This window comes from Leopardus geoffroyi, chromosome E1, assembly GCF_018350155.1.
Source record: "Leopardus geoffroyi isolate Oge1 chromosome E1, O.geoffroyi_Oge1_pat1.0, whole genome shotgun sequence".
Classification (NCBI taxonomy): domain Eukaryota; kingdom Metazoa; phylum Chordata; class Mammalia; order Carnivora; family Felidae; genus Leopardus; species Leopardus geoffroyi.
Genome location: NC_059330.1, coordinates 30,252,533 through 30,270,866, shown reverse-complemented (window position 1 = coordinate 30,270,866; position 18,334 = coordinate 30,252,533). Strand labels below are relative to the sequence as shown.

At 41.6% G+C, this 18,334-nt stretch overlaps 1 protein-coding gene across 2 annotated transcripts in view; it reads left to right on the top strand.

The window, feature by feature from the left end:
• ANKFN1 (ankyrin repeat and fibronectin type III domain containing 1) overlaps positions 1-18,334 on the top strand; it is a 304,247-nt gene that overhangs the window by 44,530 nt on the left and 241,383 nt on the right. For both annotated transcript variants that reach the window (XM_045488308.1, XM_045488309.1), the window contains exon 2: positions 14,596-14,636. In XM_045488308.1, coding sequence (XP_045344264.1) covers positions 14,596-14,636 — 41 coding nt within the window. The remainder of the gene's footprint in view (positions 1-14,595; positions 14,637-18,334) is intronic.

The following is an 18,334-nucleotide window of genomic DNA, read 5'->3' as shown; positions in this document are numbered from 1 at the left end:
TGCCTTTGAATGATAGAACTGTTGTTATTTTTTGTTTGGTTGAATGGTTTTGCTGTTTGTTTTTGCGTTTTGCCTTCTCTGTTTTTCAAGTTGTCCAGTGATTAGAATATACACCTTACAAGTGGAGTCATTCCAAGTAGTAATGAGGTTTGAGATATGCCAGTGAGTGACTGACCAGCACAAGGCTGCTGATCTTTTGCACTGAGAAATCATTGCATTGAGATCAGGGAGCCAGATGGGTCATGAATACAGATATTACAAATACCAAGAAAGGTGGGATACAAGGGAAAACTGAGAGTCCCATGCTGGAGTCAGAGGGAGGCAGAAATGAGGCATGGAGAGCAGCTGATGGTAAAGGGTAAGATGTGGAAAACAGGGTGCAAGCAATTATGTGCCACAAGAACAGCATAAAAAATGGTGGCTCAAGGGCAGATAGATAGAATTTTGCTTTGGAAGTAGAAGCAACAGTGGCCCCTATTGGAGACAACTGTGGAGGTAGAAAAGCCTGGTTTCCACTCAGGTGAGGAGATGGACTGAGAAGGCATAGAGGGAAGCTTTCTCGCCTTAGAATAGGGGTCCAGAGAACAAAATGAAAGGGACAAGACAAGGATGCTGGAAGGGCATGGACTCAAGAGAGAGGGGTCTGAGTGAGATGGGAAAAAAAGAGGCTAACGAAGCTCAAGCATGGGTTTTCCCACGGCACAGGAGGTACAATTACCAGGCATGAAGGAATCGGAAGGCTGAGAAGCTGGCTGGGCACAGACAGGGCCAGCTCCATGGACAGACACCTGCCGAAGTAGCATAGAACCCCATGCTTGGTTTAATGTCCTGTCATCACTGTCTTGAAGTTCTTGATCATTTTAGAAGAAGGAGCCCCACCTTTTCATGTTTGCCCTGAGCCCTACAAATTATGTAATGTGTCCCGGGCACAGGTATGGTGATAGAAGCAGCATGTGTGTGGGAGGCTGCTGGGCAGATAGGGTCTTATTGGCAGGGAAAGCCTGGAGGTTTATTCATTTAGCTACAAACTATTGAAGAGTGACTATGCATTGAATATTCTGCTAGACACTACAGAGGAGAAAATATGAATAAGAAGTTGCTTAGGTTTGTGCTCTGGTTCATAGGAATTTGAGCCATGGCTTTCCTGCTGTAAGAGTTATAGATCAATATCAATTGAGGTCACTTTTATAAGAAAGAACTCCAGTGTGACTTTTAAGCTTTGTGTATGTGGACTTCAAGATTTTCCATAAGTGACTTCAAAGGAAATGTTTCATTAAAATTGATGGCTAGAAATGTAAACACTGGCCATTAATCAGCTTTCCTATTATCTATAGTAAATTTGAAAAATACTTCATTCCTCACCAAAAGTCATCTCTTTGACATTTGAATAATTAATCCTTAGAAATTCATTATTTAATTATAAGGTTTGGACAGTAGCCTGTGAGACATGAAAGGGCTCTATGAATCTATATTGTCAGCTGACAGGAGATCAAAATTTGAGAAGTGTTTAAAGTAGAAAATATTGTGAGCCAGATAATATTTTAATGATGTCATGGAGGAAAGATCTGAGAGGAACTGAAGTTTTAAGAGATCCTAGGAGTGAAACCTTAGTGAAGTAGCTTGTATTCTGCTTTTTTTATTCTGGCAGGGTTATTACCTTGAAACCTCTAATGTAGAAATCAGAGACCTTTCTAGAGACTGGTACCAGCTAATCAGAGAGAAGTGACTTCCTAGGCAGTGTGTTCTGCTAGAAAAAACACAGAATCAGGAACCAAAAAGTTCTAAGTAGGCTTTGTTCCTAAAACAAAGCACTGTAACCCTCCAGACCTCAGTTTACCCATCTGTAAAGAGAGAGACCAGGTGAGAGGATCTCTATGTTGACCTCTGTGCAGTCAAGTCTGAAGAGTCTGTCTAGCCACCTGCCCTTAAGGAATCCAGCATCCCACAGGGAAATTAAGCCTACTGGTAATTCTAGTAAAAGAAATTAACCTCAAAGAATGAAAGTTTTACTGTTGGATGTGGTGAAAGAAGAGGAAGAAACAAAAAAGAAAATATAAGAAGAAAGAGTAGAGGGTGACAATGGCAAGGACAGTGATGTAAGCCCCATGCAGAAAATGTCTGCAAAACCTTGAGAGTGGACGTGCTCACAGCCGCATCTGGCTTGGGGCCCCATTTTCAGACTTTGGGACAATAGGGGAGTCTAGCACCACTGCAGAACAGTGACTAGTTTAGGAATGAATATTAGGCATCCCTGTCATTCATTGTTCTCCATCTTCCCAGACATTAGGAATTTCTTTTTTTTTTTTAATATATGAAATTTATTGTCAAATTGGTTTCCATACAACACCCAGTGCTCATCCCAACAGGTGCCCTCCTCAATGCCCATCACCCACTTTCCCCTCCCTCCCACCCTCCATCAGCCCTCAGTTTGTTCTCAGTTTTTAAGAGTCTCTTATGCTTTGGCTCTCTCCCACTCTAACCTCCTTTTTTTTTTTTTTTTTCCTTCCCCTCCCCCATGGTCTTCTGTTAAGTTTCTCAGGATCCACATAAGAGTGAAAACATATGGTATCTGTCTTTCTCTGTATGGCTTATTTCACTTAGCATCACACTCTCCAGTTCCATCCACGTTATTACAAAGGGCCATATTACATTCTTTCTCATTGCCACGTAGTACTCCATTGTGTATATAAACCACAATTTCTTTATCCATTCGTCAGTTGATGGACATTTAGGCTCTTTCCATAATTTGGCTATTGTTGAGAGTGCTGTTATAAAAATTGGGGTACAAGTGCCCCTATGCATCAGTACTCCTGTATCTCTTGGGTAAATTCCTAGCAGTGCTACTGCTGGGTCATAGGGTAGGTCTATTTTTAATTTTTTGAGGAACCCCCACACTGTTTTCCAGAGCACCAGCCATTAGGAATTTCTCACCATTCTCTTTTCTGTAAGAGATCAGCCCCACTGCTGCTCAACAAGGTGCCTCAGTTTACTTAGGAATTCAGTTCCTCTCACTTCCTTCTATAGCAGAATGTAACTCCCACACCATCTACTCGAGGTCTAGACCAACCCTGAATTTGCAAACTCATTAATACGTTCTGTGAAGCAAAAGGTCTACTCCTCTGGGCTTCACTCTTTAGTGGCATAAAGGACTTAGTAGAGTTCTTCCAAATGCCACCACAGTTTGTCAAAGAGAAAGTCCAGAGCGGTGGTTTGACCTGCGGGGTGGGAGGTAGGAGGAGAATACCGTTGTGCCCCTTGGGGCCATGTGGCAATGTTTGGAGACACTTGGGTTGTCACAATCGGGGGAGGGAATAATACTGGCATCTAGTGGATAGAGGCCAGGGACACTGCTAAACAAATATTCTGTGAGGCACAGGACAGTCACCATAACAAAGAATTATCTGACCCTAAATGTGAGTAGTAACAAGGTTGAGAAACCCTGAAATAGGGATTTGTTTTTCCATCATATGAGTAAATTCACCCCCCTGTAGAAGGCAAAAGAAGCTAGTCCATTTGGGTTTAATTTTTTTTTCACCGTGTTTTGTTCATTTAAAAACAATTCATACTTATCTTTTTGTCAGTTGAGGGGCTTGAGGTAGAGAATTCCTAAATGAGATATGTGTTTCCTAGGGAATAATTACCTAACCTGTGGATTCCTAGAGTTGTTAGTATCTCTAATAAATTAACCTGTTAGGATCTTAACAGTTACATTTCCAATGGCTCTTCTGTTTCAACACGTCCAAGCATTGGCTACAGCTTTGGCTCAGGCCTCCATCCCTTTTCACCTGAATTCTACCTACTAAGTGAGCCATTAGGTTCAATCCAAACCTGTTCTTTCTCCCGTATTCCCCATCACTGTATGACTGTATCACCTACCCAGTGTACCCTAACCCTTATCTGCCACTCACCTCACATCTAACTGGACTCCTGGTCCTGCAGATACTGCCTCCTTAGCCCCCCGTCCTCCCATCCTGCCTTCTTTCCTTATTTCCTTCCTTCCTTCCTTCCTTCCTTCCTTCCTTCCTTCCTTCCTTCCTTCCTTCTTTCCTTCCTTCCTTCCTTCCTTCTTTCCTTCCTTCCTTCCCATCCATCCATCCATCCATCCATCCATCTTTCTCCCCTGGCTCATTCCCTCAACACTGACATCTGGGTTATTTCAAGAACTCCTCCTGACCACTCTTCCTTTCTCTAGGCAACTTCACTATGAATGCACAGCTATACTGTTACCAGGGTGATGTTTTTGGGTTTTTTTTTTAATGTTCGTTTATTTATTTGGAGGCAGAGAGAAAGAGCATGCATGTACATGTGGGCACAAGCAGGGAAGGGGCAGAGAAAGAATCCCAAGCAGGCTCCACACTGTCAGCACAGAGCCCAATGCATGTTCCATCCCACAAACTGAGGGACCATGACCTGAGCTGAAATCAAGTCAGACACTTAACCAACTGAGCCACCCAGGTGCTCCCGGGGTTTTTGACAAAGCAAATCCATTCATACCTCTCCCCTGTGTCAGAACATCTAAATACCTCTCTTGCTTTCTGGCTAAAGCTCAACCCTTTACCTGGATGGAATGATCTGACTGACTCTTGTTTATCTCTGTACCTACTTCTGGTCACTTTTTCACGTGACCTTTGGCTTAGCTTTTTGGAGCCACTTGATATTGTCATAGCCATGTCCTGTCTCCGTGCCTTTACATGGATTGTTTTTCTTCCAACCTCTTCTGCCTCACACCTGCTCATCTTGGAGTCTCAGCTCCAACGTTACTCCTCTAAGAGAGCTCCCTTGGATCACTTAGGCCATTGTTCCCCAGGTGTGTCCCTCAGAATGCTTGGAAGAAGGGTTCTTCAGTCCCATACATTCAGGACATTACCACTCCCTAGAATTTGTAATAAATATTTGACTATTAAAACCTCTGAAAAAGATTATACTAGAAGGATCCACTTAACCATCTTTAACCCAGTGTTTCCCAAACGTACTTAACATTTAACTTCTTTCTTCCACAAACCCATTTCGACCCTTCTTTGGAAAAATCTGCCTTAATCTGTTTTAGAAAGAATATCCTTTGCTCCTTGAATACCACAGGCCTAGCTCTATCCTAGTGGTTACCACATGTCATTATCATTGTGGAGTCATTTTCTGATAGGCCTTTCATGCAACACAGACCGCAAATGCCTTGGTGATAAAACAGTCACTGTGTTTTGTCAGTGTTTTATATTTAAAACCTAGAACACGTTTTAAATATCTGATATGTATTTGGTAAACAAGTACATGGTTGACTAAAAAAAATACCACTTACTTTGTTGCTATTGATAATTAGCATATATTATTTGAGTAGTGTGTGAAATACAATTATTTTGCCAAAATATGTCCATATGAAAGATAGACTACAATTCACAATATTATTGACATGTTTTCTGCGAGTGCCATGTTTATATGAGTCTCTTAATGTCCTTTATCCTGAAGATAAGAGTGTACACTTGGTCTGACATGTCAACTTGGCTTCAATATAGAAATTTCTATGTTGTTTGGGAGTCATTTTTTTGTTACCATTGCTTTGTGTTTTGTTTTTGAGAGGACCATAACTAAAGATTACATCAATTGTGTATACCTTGAAGAGAACGCTTATATTCCCTATTTGCCAGGAGGATCCTGGTAAGTCCTAGACCTCCCTATACCACTCAGTGGAGGGGTCCCAGTCTGCCAGCTCATTCACCAAGAAAAGATTCTTCCTTTACCTGCCACCAGTTGCAGACCCACTACTACATAGAAGACCCCCACCCCCACCCCAGCTTACCTGCATATGTGCTGAGGGCCTCTCCTCCCTTACAGGTCAGGAGATCTGGATGTGTGCAGACAAGTAGCAGAGTGTGTGGGGAGAGAAAATGCACAAAGCATTAAAAATGACTCAGCAGTTTGAAGAGGGAAAGAACAATGTAATCAGAACAGGTAGCTCTCTGTGAGGTATCCTTAAAGGAAGAAATAAAAAGAACTCTAAAAGAAAGTAACATAAATTCCCAGGGCGACTAGGGAAAGTTATTACAAAGGAACAATCTGAGGGGAAAAAAAAGAATTCTTGGAACTCAAAAACATTGCTAAAAACGGAATTAAGTATATTGAAGCTCAGATGGAAGAATTATCACATGGAGAAGAAAAATGCAAAGAAATAGAAATTATGAGTGCAAAGTGAAAGATACATATGAAGGATACTTATTGTTGGTACAGGGTGAAGAGGCTCAACCTTCTTGAAGACTAATGTTCAAAATGCTTTCTCATTGTAAGCTCATTGTCATAGCAAAAAAAATCCCAAGAAATTTAAATGTTCACTAATCAATATGGGATTGGTTAAATAAATTAAGGCATGTCCATAAATGGATTTCTATGTAGCCACTAAACAAATATACCAACTTGGAATGTATCTCCACAAATATACTAAAAAGAGAACAAAAAGCATAGTATAGAGAATTATATAACATGACCTTGTTTTTGTTGAAAACATTTTAACCACATGTGTGTATGTGTAAAAGGTTTACATATGTATGTGTGCTTTCATAAGCATAAAAAACACTTTAGAATGATACCCTAACACACTATTGACAGTAATTATCTCTGGGAAATGGGAGGCAAGGTGCTTACCTCTTTATCTACTTTAGAATAAATCTGTGAGGTGAGGCTGTGGACTCTTTTACTTCATTTTAGTGCTTTTGTGTATTTTCCAAATCTTCTGTAGTAAAAACTGCTTCTTTGGAGCGCTTGGGGGGCAGGGAGCTCAGTCAGCTGAACGTCTGACTTCAGCTCAGGTCATGATCTCATGGTTCATAAGTCTGACCCCACGTCAGGCTCTCAGCTGTCAGCCTGTTGGTGCAGATCCTGCTTCAGATCCTCTGTCCTGCTCTCTCTCTGCCCTTCCCCTGCTTGTTCTCTCTCTCACTCTCTCAAAAAAAAATAAATAAATAAAAAGAAACTGCTTCCTTAATTTTTTTAACAGTTAAAGCTGGAAAAAATCAAAGCATAAGAGGTCATTTGTAAGCAAATGTGGCAAGGATATGCAAGGGTTTGCTGCATTCTTGGAAAAGGCAGGGTCAAGACTAGAAAAAGAAAAAAAATGGCAGTGGGATTCCAATACCATAAGAGAAACAATTAGAAATGTTTACAAACTTCTTAAAACACTAGTGGGAAAAACTTAAAAACTACTGTAAGAAGGAAGTGAAAAAGCAATCCACTCTGACTTTTTAAAGAAGAGCCCACTTTGGGTCAAATCAAGACCCAAAGTCAAACACAAAAGAAGTTGGAGATGACATTTCTTGTAACCACTTAAGGAACTAGGACAGAATATTTTGATCCAAATGGAAAGTGTAATTCTTGCTACAGTAATTTTTCAGTTTGGACTCAATAAAGATAAATCTAAGTGTCATATGTTAAGCACTTAAAATGGGCAAAGTCTCTGCCAAGTCCTCTGTATGCATATTCCTCTAAAAAGCACAACAATCTCAGGGGAGGTACAGGTGCTGCTCTTATTTGCCTTTTATAGACAAAGGCAGTGAGATACACAAACATCGATGTATGTATATGTGCTTTCATAAGAATAAAAGGCATAAGGTTAAATAATTGGCTGCACATCACACTGGAAATAAGTGGAAGAACCGAGACTCCAACTCATGGCCTTCTGATACCATTGCCTCTACCTCCAGTGGGAGAACCGAGACTCCAACTCATGGCCTTCTGATACCATTGCCTCTACCTCCAGTGGGAGAACCGAGACTCCAACTCATGGCCCTCTGATACCATTGCCTCTACTTCCAGTGGGAGAACCAAGACTCCAACTCATGGCCTCTACTTCCAGTGGGAAAACCGAGACTCCAACTCATGGCCCTCTGATACCATTACCTCTACTTCCAGTGGGAGAACCCAGACTCCAACTCATGGCCTTCTGATACCATTGCCTCTACTTCCAGTGGGAGAACCAAGACTCCAACTCATGACCATCTGATACCATTGCCTCCACCTCCATTGGGAGAACTGAGACTTCAACTCATGACCCTCTGATACCATTGCCTCTACTTCCAGTGGGAGAACCCAGACTCCAACTCATGACCCTCTGATACCATTGCCTCTACTTCCAGTGGGAGAACCAAGACTCCAACTCATGGCCTCTACTTCCAGTGGGAAAACCGAGACTCCAACTCATGACCCTCTGATACCATTACCTCTACTTCCAGTGGGAGAACCCAGACTCCAACTCATGACCCTCTGATACCATTGCCTCTACGTCCAGTGGGAGAACCAAGACTCCAACTCATGACCCTCTGATACCATCACCTCTACTTCCAGTGGGAGAACCCAGACTCCAACTCATGGCCTTCTGATACCATTGCCTCTACCTCCAGTGGAAGAACCGAGACTTCAACTCATGACCCTCTGATACCATTGCCTCTACCTCCAGTGGAAGAACCGAGACTTCAACTCATGACCCTCTGATACCATTGCCTCTACTTCCAGTGGGAGAACCCAGACTCCAACTCATGGCCTTCTGATACCATTGCCTCTACTTCCAGTGGGAGAACCAAGACTCCAACTCATGACCATCTGATACCATTGCCTCCACCTCCAGTGGGAGAACCGAGACTCCCAACTCATGACCCTCTGATACCATTGCCTCTACTTCCAGTGGGAGAACCAAGACTCCAACTCATGGCCTCTACTTCCAGTGGGAGAACCGAGACTCCAACTCATGACCCTCTGATACCATTACCTCTACTTCCAGTGGGAGAACCCAGACTCCAACTCATGGCCTTCTGATACCATTGCCTCTACTTCCAGTGGAAGAACCAAGACTGCAACTCATGGCCTTCTGATACCATTGCCTCTACTTCCAGTGGGAGAACCAAGGCTCCAACTCATGGCCCTCTGATGCTATTGCCTCTACTTCCAGTGGGAGAAACCAGACTCCAACTCATGGCCTTCTGATACCATTGCCTCTACCTCCAGTGGAAGAACCGAGACTTCAACTCATGACCCTCTGATACCATTGCCTCTACTTCCAGTGGGAGAATCGAGACTCCAACTCATGACCCTCTTAGACGATTGCCTGTACCTCCAGTGTGGGAGCCCTGGGCTCTCAAACTCAACATCTGATCCCTGTGCCTATAGCACATAGTCTCAGGTTTTAAAGAACACTTGATCAAAGTGAAGAGGAGTTTCACCTTTTATAACATCGTATTATTATTACCTGATAATTGGCATATTCTACTTTATATAAAACTTGCATCAGTTCATTCTTTTTTTTCCCCACTGTTACAATACCACTGACTATGTTGCCTATGCTGTGGCCTTTATCCCCATGACTTATTCATTCTGTAACTGGAAGCCTGTACCTCCTCCCTCCCCTTCACCTCTTTTGTCCAGCCCCCCTCCTCTGGAAACTATCAGAATGTTCTCTGAATTTATGGGTATCTTTCTTCTTTTTTAGTTTTTCTGTTTCTTTTCTTTTTTAGATTCCACATACAAGTGAAATCATATGATATTTTTCCTTCTGTCTCTGACTTATTTCACTAAGCATAATACCTTCTAGGTCTCTCCATGTCACAAATGGCAAGAGTACATTCTGTTTTATGGCTGACTAATATTCCAGTGTGTGTGTGTGTGTGTGTGTGTGTGTGTGTGTGTGTGTGTGTGTACCACTTCTCTATCTGTTCATCTGCCAATGGACACTTTCTCTGATTTATTTCATGTACTACAATGCCCTCAGGCCCATCTCAGTCCATCTTGTCACAAATCACAAATGGCAGGATTTCCTTCTTTCTCAGGCTGAATAATATTTATAAATATATTCCATAAATATATAGCATATATAATCTTTGTCGATTCATCCATAGATGGACACTTAGATTACTTGAGCTACTTCCATATCTTGGCTCTATAAATAATGTTGCAATAAACATAGGGGTCCATATATCTTTTTGAATTAGTGGTTTTGTTTTCTTTGGGTAAATACCCAGTAGGTGGAATACTGGACCATATGGTACTTCTATTTTTAATTTTTTGAGGAGCATCCATACTGTTTTCCACAGTGGCCACACCAATTTACATTCCCACCAACAGTGCACAAGGGTTTCTTTTTCTTTACATCCTCGCCAGTGCTTATTATTTCTTGTCTTTTTGATTCTAGCAATTCTGACAGGTGTAAGGTAATATCTCACTGTGGTTTTGATTTGCATTTCCCTGATTATGAGTGATGTTGAGCATTGTTTCATGTGTTTCTTGGCTGTCTGTATGTCTTCTTTGGAAAAATGTCTATTCAGGTCCTCTGCCCATTATTTAATCAGATTATTTGTGGGTTGTTTTTTTTTTTTTTGTATTGAGTTGTATAAGTGCTTTATATATTTTGGATATGAACCTCTTATCAGAAATGTCATTTGCAAATATCTTCTCCCACTTAGTAGGTTGCCTTTTCATTTGTTGAAGGTTTCCTTTGCTGTGCAGAAGTGTTTTATTTTGGTGTAGTCCCAGTAGTTTAATTTTGCTTTTGTTTCACTTGCCCTAGGAAACATAGCTACAAAAATGTTGGTACTGGCATCTGTTCATTTTTAAAGTATTTTTTTAAGTTTATTTATTTTTTTGAGAGAGAGAGAGAGAGTGAGCAGGGAAGGGGCAGAAAGAGGGAGAGAGAGAATCCCAAACAGGCTCCTTGCTGTTTCCCCAGAGCCCAATGCGGGGCTCAATCCCACAAACTGTGAGATCATGACCTGAGCTGAATCCAAGAGTTGGACACTTAACCAACTAGGCCCCCCAGGTGCCCTGTTCATTCTTAAATTAATTTCCCAGGTAATTAAAAAAAACTTGTCTCAGCACTCCTGGGAATATGTGAAATAGAGAATAAGTATTCCTACCATAGCAATAAGCAAATAAGTAAAATTAACATAAAATAAAATTTTTTCAAAATTCAGAATAAGAAAGTGGTAGCCACTTCATCTCAAAATTTATAATCTTGGACATGTAGGAACTACTTTATTTTATTGTGCATTGTAGAGAGGAATAGATACATAGGAGATTTTATTCCATATGTTATATCATTCAAACAGTTACACTTGCATTGATGCAATTTTTTGCATATTGTGAAAACTTTAAATAGCAGGCAATTCAAACCAGATACTTCAATGAGCATAGAACATTCTGAAATTACTAAGTAGTCTATTTTTTTAATGAGTGTCAATTGTAGGTTACAGATCATAACCAGATGGGATCAACCACAGGAACCAGGGTAAGAAGTTAAGATAAACAGGTGATGTGTAGAATCCCTTAGTTGAACACTTTGGCCTAGAGATCAGTTGCTCCAGGACCATCAGTTGATAAATCCCAGTGACTGTCAGAGCATAGGAATCTGAAGTCCTAGCAAGGAGACCAAGGAAATCCAAGGGCTTTGAACAAGATCCATTCCATGTGGATCAGGCCCATGTGTGACCATGACCCAGATGCTGACCTTGCTTGTCCTCTGAGGGTGGCTCAGGGGTACTAGGTGGGTGTGGTTCAGGGCAGAGAGATAAGAGGACCTTGCATCTCCACAAGGTGGGAACACAGAGACAAGCCTTCTGTAACTTAAGTTATCCAGGATTGATATCAGAAGGGCCCCATCTATGATTCTCTAAGGACTCCCATGATGGAAGAATGGATTTGGTTGAAGGGTGTGCTAAATAAGGCAAATGGTGGTATTGGTCTCTCGGTCCCTCAAGGAGAGCGAGTTCCTCCTGTCCGGGGCCCCATGCCACTGATGATGTCCTTTTGCCTGGTGTGCTCCAGGAACCCCCATTTGGCTTTTTAACTCCCACCCTGAGGTGGGACTAGTTCCTTTCTAGGGTGGTTAGCAGTAACAAGTGAATCAGTACATGCCAAAGCACCTAGGACAGTTCCTGATGCATTAAGACTCAGCAACATCAACAGGCATTATTAAATATGAATTTTTCTTCAGATATTATCCTAACACTCCCCTCAATCAGACATCCCTGATTTCTCTTTCCACACTGGATCATCAAAGACCACCTCCCCTCCTCTCTGACCACCTTGTGATTTTGCATTACATCATCATGCGATCCCTCCAAACTGTCCAGTTGTCTCCCCTACCAGACAGATGTTATCATGAGAGCAGGCAGTGTATTCTCAGGGCCTAGCACAGTGTGCTGCACATACCAGGCACTGAATACACATTTAGCAAATGAGTTAATTATTCATTTTAAATGCTCTCTTCTTTAAGAATTCAGGTATTTCTTTTTCTAATGTGGAAATAAGCATAGAAAGCCAAAGCAAGCTTTTATGTTCCTCTGTAGTCTATAAAACCTCACCACCACCCACACTGTTCTTGATTGCTTTATTTATTTTGTACCCCAAGAAAAATGATCAGTACCACTGCATTAGGTGGCTTCATAATGCAGTCTCAAGGACAGCTCTGAATAGTTTTCAGGGTAATCAATGATATTGCCATGAAATTGTTGCCCAAATGAAGAAAGAGCTCTTGTCCAGTGAATCCGTGAAGTAACAGACAGTTTTCTTTGTTAATACTTTTGTCACTAAAGAAGAACCTGTTATCTGAAGCAGTAGTAAAAACTTTCCTCAGCAGGTGAGAGCTGTCTAAATTTGTTTCCTAGCAACAAGTTCCTTAGAGGAACTGAAGGGTGCACAATTTGAGAAGAATTTTCAGTACACTTTTTTGTTTGGAGGAGGGAGAGGTGGGGGTGTGTGTTGTCTGTCAGAGCAGTGTTTCTAACTCCTCCTAGTCGGTGACGCATATGACATCTTATTGAGTCACACCATAGGATCCATCTAAAATAGTCGACTCAATAAAAATGTATCAAGCACCTACCTCATGTAAAGAACTCTGAAAGAAGAACTATGCCTGTTCTTTCTGGGGTCAATAGTTCAATAATTTCATAATTTGTCAGTCTAGGAGCCTCACCCCAACCATGTCCATGGATAGTAAATGTGGAATTAGGTGGCTTGCTAAAACACTGAGGGATTTTCCAGTGTGAATGTTAATCTAACCTGAATTACACTCAGCGGTTAGAGCAACGAAGAGTGGAAGAAGGCAATGTGGGAGAGAAATCTGGGACAATGGTACAGTGCAGATGGTCAAGAGAGGAGACATCTTACCCAAGCAAAACTCTCTCCATAGCCACTCTCCCAGCTCCAATATCATGGACTTATTATATCTTCTTAATTTGTTTTCCCAGACAGGTCTTCTGGTAATAAGAACAATAACAGTAAAACACTAAGTAGCATTTATTTCACATGCATTATCTCACTTAACTCTTACAACTATTTGAAATAGCCACATTATTATTTCTATCAGTCCCAGAGCACTGAATCAATTTGTCAAAGTCACACTATTACTAAAAATGGCAGAGCTTGGGGGCGCCTGGGTGGCTCAGTCAGTTGAGTGTCCGACTTTGGCTCAGGTCACGATCTCACAGTTTGTGGGTTCGAGCCCCGCATCAGGCTCTGTGCGGACCGCTTGCTCAGAGCCTGGAGCCTGCTTCAGATTCTGTGTCTCCTACTCTCTCTGCTCCTCCCCCGTTCACGCTTTGTCTCACTCTGTTTCTCAAAAATAAATAAATGTAAAAAAAAAAAAATTAAAAAAAAATGGCAGAGCTTGGAAAAATACTGCTCGCCAAAGTCACTAATCCAGCTTATCCAGATCCACGTAGGGGGGCATGGCAGATCTTGCTTAGGTCCAAGGACACCATGACTTGAGTGTTCAGTCTTAGAGATGACCCAGGATCATGTGAATCTCAGTACACAGATTGTTCATATCAATCATGGGGGCTTACTTGCCATTCCCAGTTAAATCTACTACTTTGAAAAGGACCCCTTTGGATATAACCACAGTATATCCAAAGGGGGGGAAATGGATTTGGAAGCAAACTGAGTTGTCTGGTAGGCTGCCACACCGAACAAATTGCCTGCACAACTGGCAAACTCTTTCCAAGCACAGGCTCAGTCTAATTGTTTCTTCTTTTACTGCCATCTTGAATAAGGAAAAACCTGGCATCGATTCCAGTGCCCCCACCCCAATACTCCCCAGAATAGCTTTTTATTCCTTGGAAAAGAAAACTTGTCCACTTACCCAAATAAGCATGAATTGAGAAGAACATAATTTTTATGAGGAGCTTAATTTAATGGAACAATGTCTCAGAGCTGGGCCTATGAGAATAAGGTGCAATGTCAGTATGAACCAGAAGCCAGAGAATGATGAGTCTAAGCCGTTGAACTAGGCAACTAGACTCTCCATATTTCTCTCTAGCCAGGATCAGATGTGGGAGACAAAGTGAGCATCAAGGGATCTGGAAATTCTAGGAGGGTCCAGGACAGGGAGCTGAGAATGTGGTGAGATATGACAGTTGACTTGCATGTTTTCTTTGTGGGCTACTTCTCTCTGTACCTCTAAGATGAGTTCCCCAATAAAAATGTTTTCATCTCTGGGCCCCTCATGTTTTCAGTCAGTGGCTGTACCTTCAAAGACAATCCAGTGCCTTTTTCATTCTGAATTGGTTGCTCTCTATTTTTTTTTTTTAACACGCTTGTTTTTTGTTTTTGTTTTTCTCTTTGTTTCAGAGGCTGCCCTTTAAAGACAGGCATTTCACTTGCAGCAAAATGTAAGTACATTTCCTCCTTGAAATGGTATCGCCTTCTCAGCTCTAATTCCTAAAACCTCCTCATCTTTAAGGCTCCCATCTCACATTGCTGCCTTTTTAAAGCCTGGCTCAACAAATGCAGCCTCAGTGTGAATCTAATGTTTCACACTGTTGGTTTGTATAGCATCGTGTAATATTTTATAAACCGTTTGGGAAACAGATTGAACCCAATCATGGCTGCCACTACATTGCATCTAAAAAGCTAGAAAAAAAAGTGAGGAGGAGACATTAGGCAGTATTCTTTTAGATATGATGATCATGTGACACCAAACATTTGAATATTCAGCTTCTCTCAAATGGCTAATTTATTACTCTTTGCCCGGTCACTCCTCACAGTCACAGGCTGTTTCACATTTAATAGCAGGGTAGTTATCTTAATAATGCCTCCCTGTGTGTACTGCATTGCAGCCGCTCTGTAAACCCGTGTTCTTTCTAGAACGAATCTCCATGTATTATGTTTCTTTACTCTTGGTACTCTCAGTGTCTATAGCCAAATTACAAACCCCCTCTTTTTTAAAAGACCAAATAAAATTACACCGGGTCCGAACTGGGAGTTCAAAATATGAATGTTCCATCTGTCTCTGGAATAATTTGATAATACTCAAGTTCAAAAAGCAGGGGATAGATGTGAATTCAGGATAAAGACTCTAGCTATTCAAAAGTAGTTCAAATGGTAGTGACTTGCTTGTCACTACAGATAAGTAAGCAGAAGATCAACAACCATAAGGTAGAAGCAGGAGATCAACAACCTTGAGCCAGGTAAACCAAGAATGTGTGGAGAATATATTTTGTCTGTTCTCTAGAATGGATTGATCCCATTGCTATCCACCAAATATTCAAACACTAGCCCAAGCAACATGCATCCTTATTAAAACCATTCAGATTTTATGTCAAAGTATCTGTGTTCACTGGAATTTTTTAAAATGTCAATTTCTGTGTTAGATCACTTTGGTCTTTATTGCATTATCAAGACACCTGCAAGTTATGAATGTTTTAAGCAGCTTTTGCCTGTGAAGCCATGTTGGATTTTAGGAGCAGTCTCCCTTTTCATGTGCCATCATAAGTATTTTATTTGTACACATGTTAACGTCTGACTGTATTCTTTCTTTTGAACATAGATATTGTTCAGGAGAACAGTCTGTGTTTACTTTCCTCCATATTCATATTCCATAGCTCTTTCTCACACTGTATGTGTCTACTTAGGCTTATCACTGATTTTAAATGGTTTAATGTTAAATACTAAGAGATATTTGGAATATGTTCATGGTGACAATTAGACGGAAGGTAGTTTAAGGTGGCATTTTTAGTTATTATTTGCAAGTATGCAACTATGAACACATGTATGACCACTACCTCAAGATCTCTTTATCAAAGTTTTGGTTGAAGCACCTTGCATCTCCCAGGTGGGGAGAGAAATAGCTAGCTGTTCCATGTTAGGGGGTTAATTTGTGATCACTTTACTTTCACACTTTTTTCTCAAGGACATACAAAGTGCTTGGTGACCCCTTTATTAGCAAATACTCTGAGCAGCAACTTTGCACAGAGTTTTGCACCATCCAGACAAAAACAGTTCTTCCCACCTCTCCACGTCATCTCTGAGCTAAACTGGTGGGGAGTTGGTCTGACCCATGGAGTCATGGAAACACATTAAAATCACCAGGCAATTGTGATTTGGGTTCATTTTGGCAGCCAGACTCGATCAGTACCTCAGGAGTTGGCATTACCCCAGTGATGGTTGTATTATACAACCAATACAAATGGAAGACGACCTAATCAGCACGCATTCAGACAAGGCTCAATCTGTAGTGAATGGCAGGAGGTTTTCCAAGTCAAGGCCCTGGAAATGTGTATGGGCCACATAAAATTCCAACTCCTCTGAAGGAGAGCAGCCGTAGCCAAGTCAGGAAGGCATGCCCCCAACAGAGAAAGGGGGTAGGTGATAGAAGAAACTCAGGACTAAAACTCAGAAGGCTTATGTCTGAGTCCCAGATCACTCCCTCAGAAGTGGTATGATTTTGAGAATGTTACTGAACCCCTCAGTTTCAAAGCGTCTTTATTATGGGTTAGAGGAGGAGAAAGGGAAAACATTTTCCTTGCCTCTGTCAAAGGGTTGTTGTGATAATCACATAAGGTAACATTTCGGAAAGATTTTGCCATCTGAAAGTGCTTTGTGTCTTTAAGGGATTCTTGTTACATTATTGGAGGCTCTCTCTCTGTCTCAGCAGGAATCCCTGGGAATCTGGGAGGGGCAAACTTTGGATCTTAAAATCAATACTACACAATAGAATCAAATAGAACCGTATTGGGCCAAAGCAAGGCCCCTGGAAGGACTTGCACCCACATTTTTTGTTTCTCTTTAACTACAAATATTCTTTGGGACCACTGCCTCTGGTGGAAGAGAATTGTCTTCTGGGTGGTATGGGTGAGAAAGTTGCCAAACAAACCTGAATTATCCAGAGGCCTGTAAAATGCGCAATTGCTTTTTAAGAGGCATGGTGATATTGTGTGTTCCTTTCGATTTTTGGCAGTAACGATTTTCTGCAATTTGTGGTTTTGCAATTTCTCTTTACACAGACAACACTCTGGCTCTCATTCAATGCCCCACTGGTTGGGGGGGGCAAGGGGGAGGAGAGAGAAAGAGATTCCCTGGGGCTCTGACCACTCCAGAAAAAGAAGGAAATGTTAATGAAATAAGTCAGAAAGAATGCTTGAGACTAGTGGAAGCTGGTTGGTTAGTGGGGAAGAAAAACTTTTAATAAATTGCATAGTATGGTTAGGATTTTATCTGGGGCTTTTGTGGGCTAGGCAAAGGTCTGTTCCCCTTGACTCTTCTGGACTCTCCACTGAGCTTTGTCTGGATGACAATCTCCATTTTTTCTCTTACTTTGTCCTGTATTCAACCAGCCTAGAGCAGTCCCTTCTGGCAGCTCCCTTTCACTCCTCCTGTCTCTGGTGGGATTCCCTTTCAAAACCCCATCTCTAGGTGCCCACTTGCCAATTGTGTTAATTTGGTTTGTGTAATTTACCTGAAGATCCATGTGCCAGAATTTTCGCCTGTGTTCTGGTTGCATTTTCTTCTTTCCCAGGCCTGAAATGCTCTTTACAGAGGAAGGTCTGTGGCCCATGCTGCAGAGGCAGTGCAGGGATGTAACATGTTGCGTTTATCTAGACCAGAGTAATATGTTCTATTTCTATTCATCACCTCTGCAAAGGTTTTGCTGACTTGTGTTTGCTTTTTTTATGACCGCTAGGCACTGTGCTGAAGGATTTAAAGCCACATCCAGCGTTAACCTTGTATTCCTTCTCTGTTCCCTTCCTTGTATGAAAACAGCCCCCTGTTCTCCACAGAGCAGATTCCCGGCCAGGGCTTATGCCTGTGGTTCCCAGGCTTTCTCTGCACAGAGGCAATTGCACAGGCTGTTTGCTTCGTCTCTTCTCATGACCCAAATGTCACTGCTTCTTTTGCTTCTAGGAGGGATAATTGCTACTCATATGTTAATTGTAGTTTTTGTGTATTTAGGGAAAATAATATTTTCCTGTGTATGTATTCTAAAAGCTTAAGGAATTGGGGCGCCTGGGTGGCTCAGTCAGTTGAGCATCTGACTTCAGCTCAGGTCATGATCTCACAGTTCAATTCGTGGGTTCAAGCCCCTCCTTGG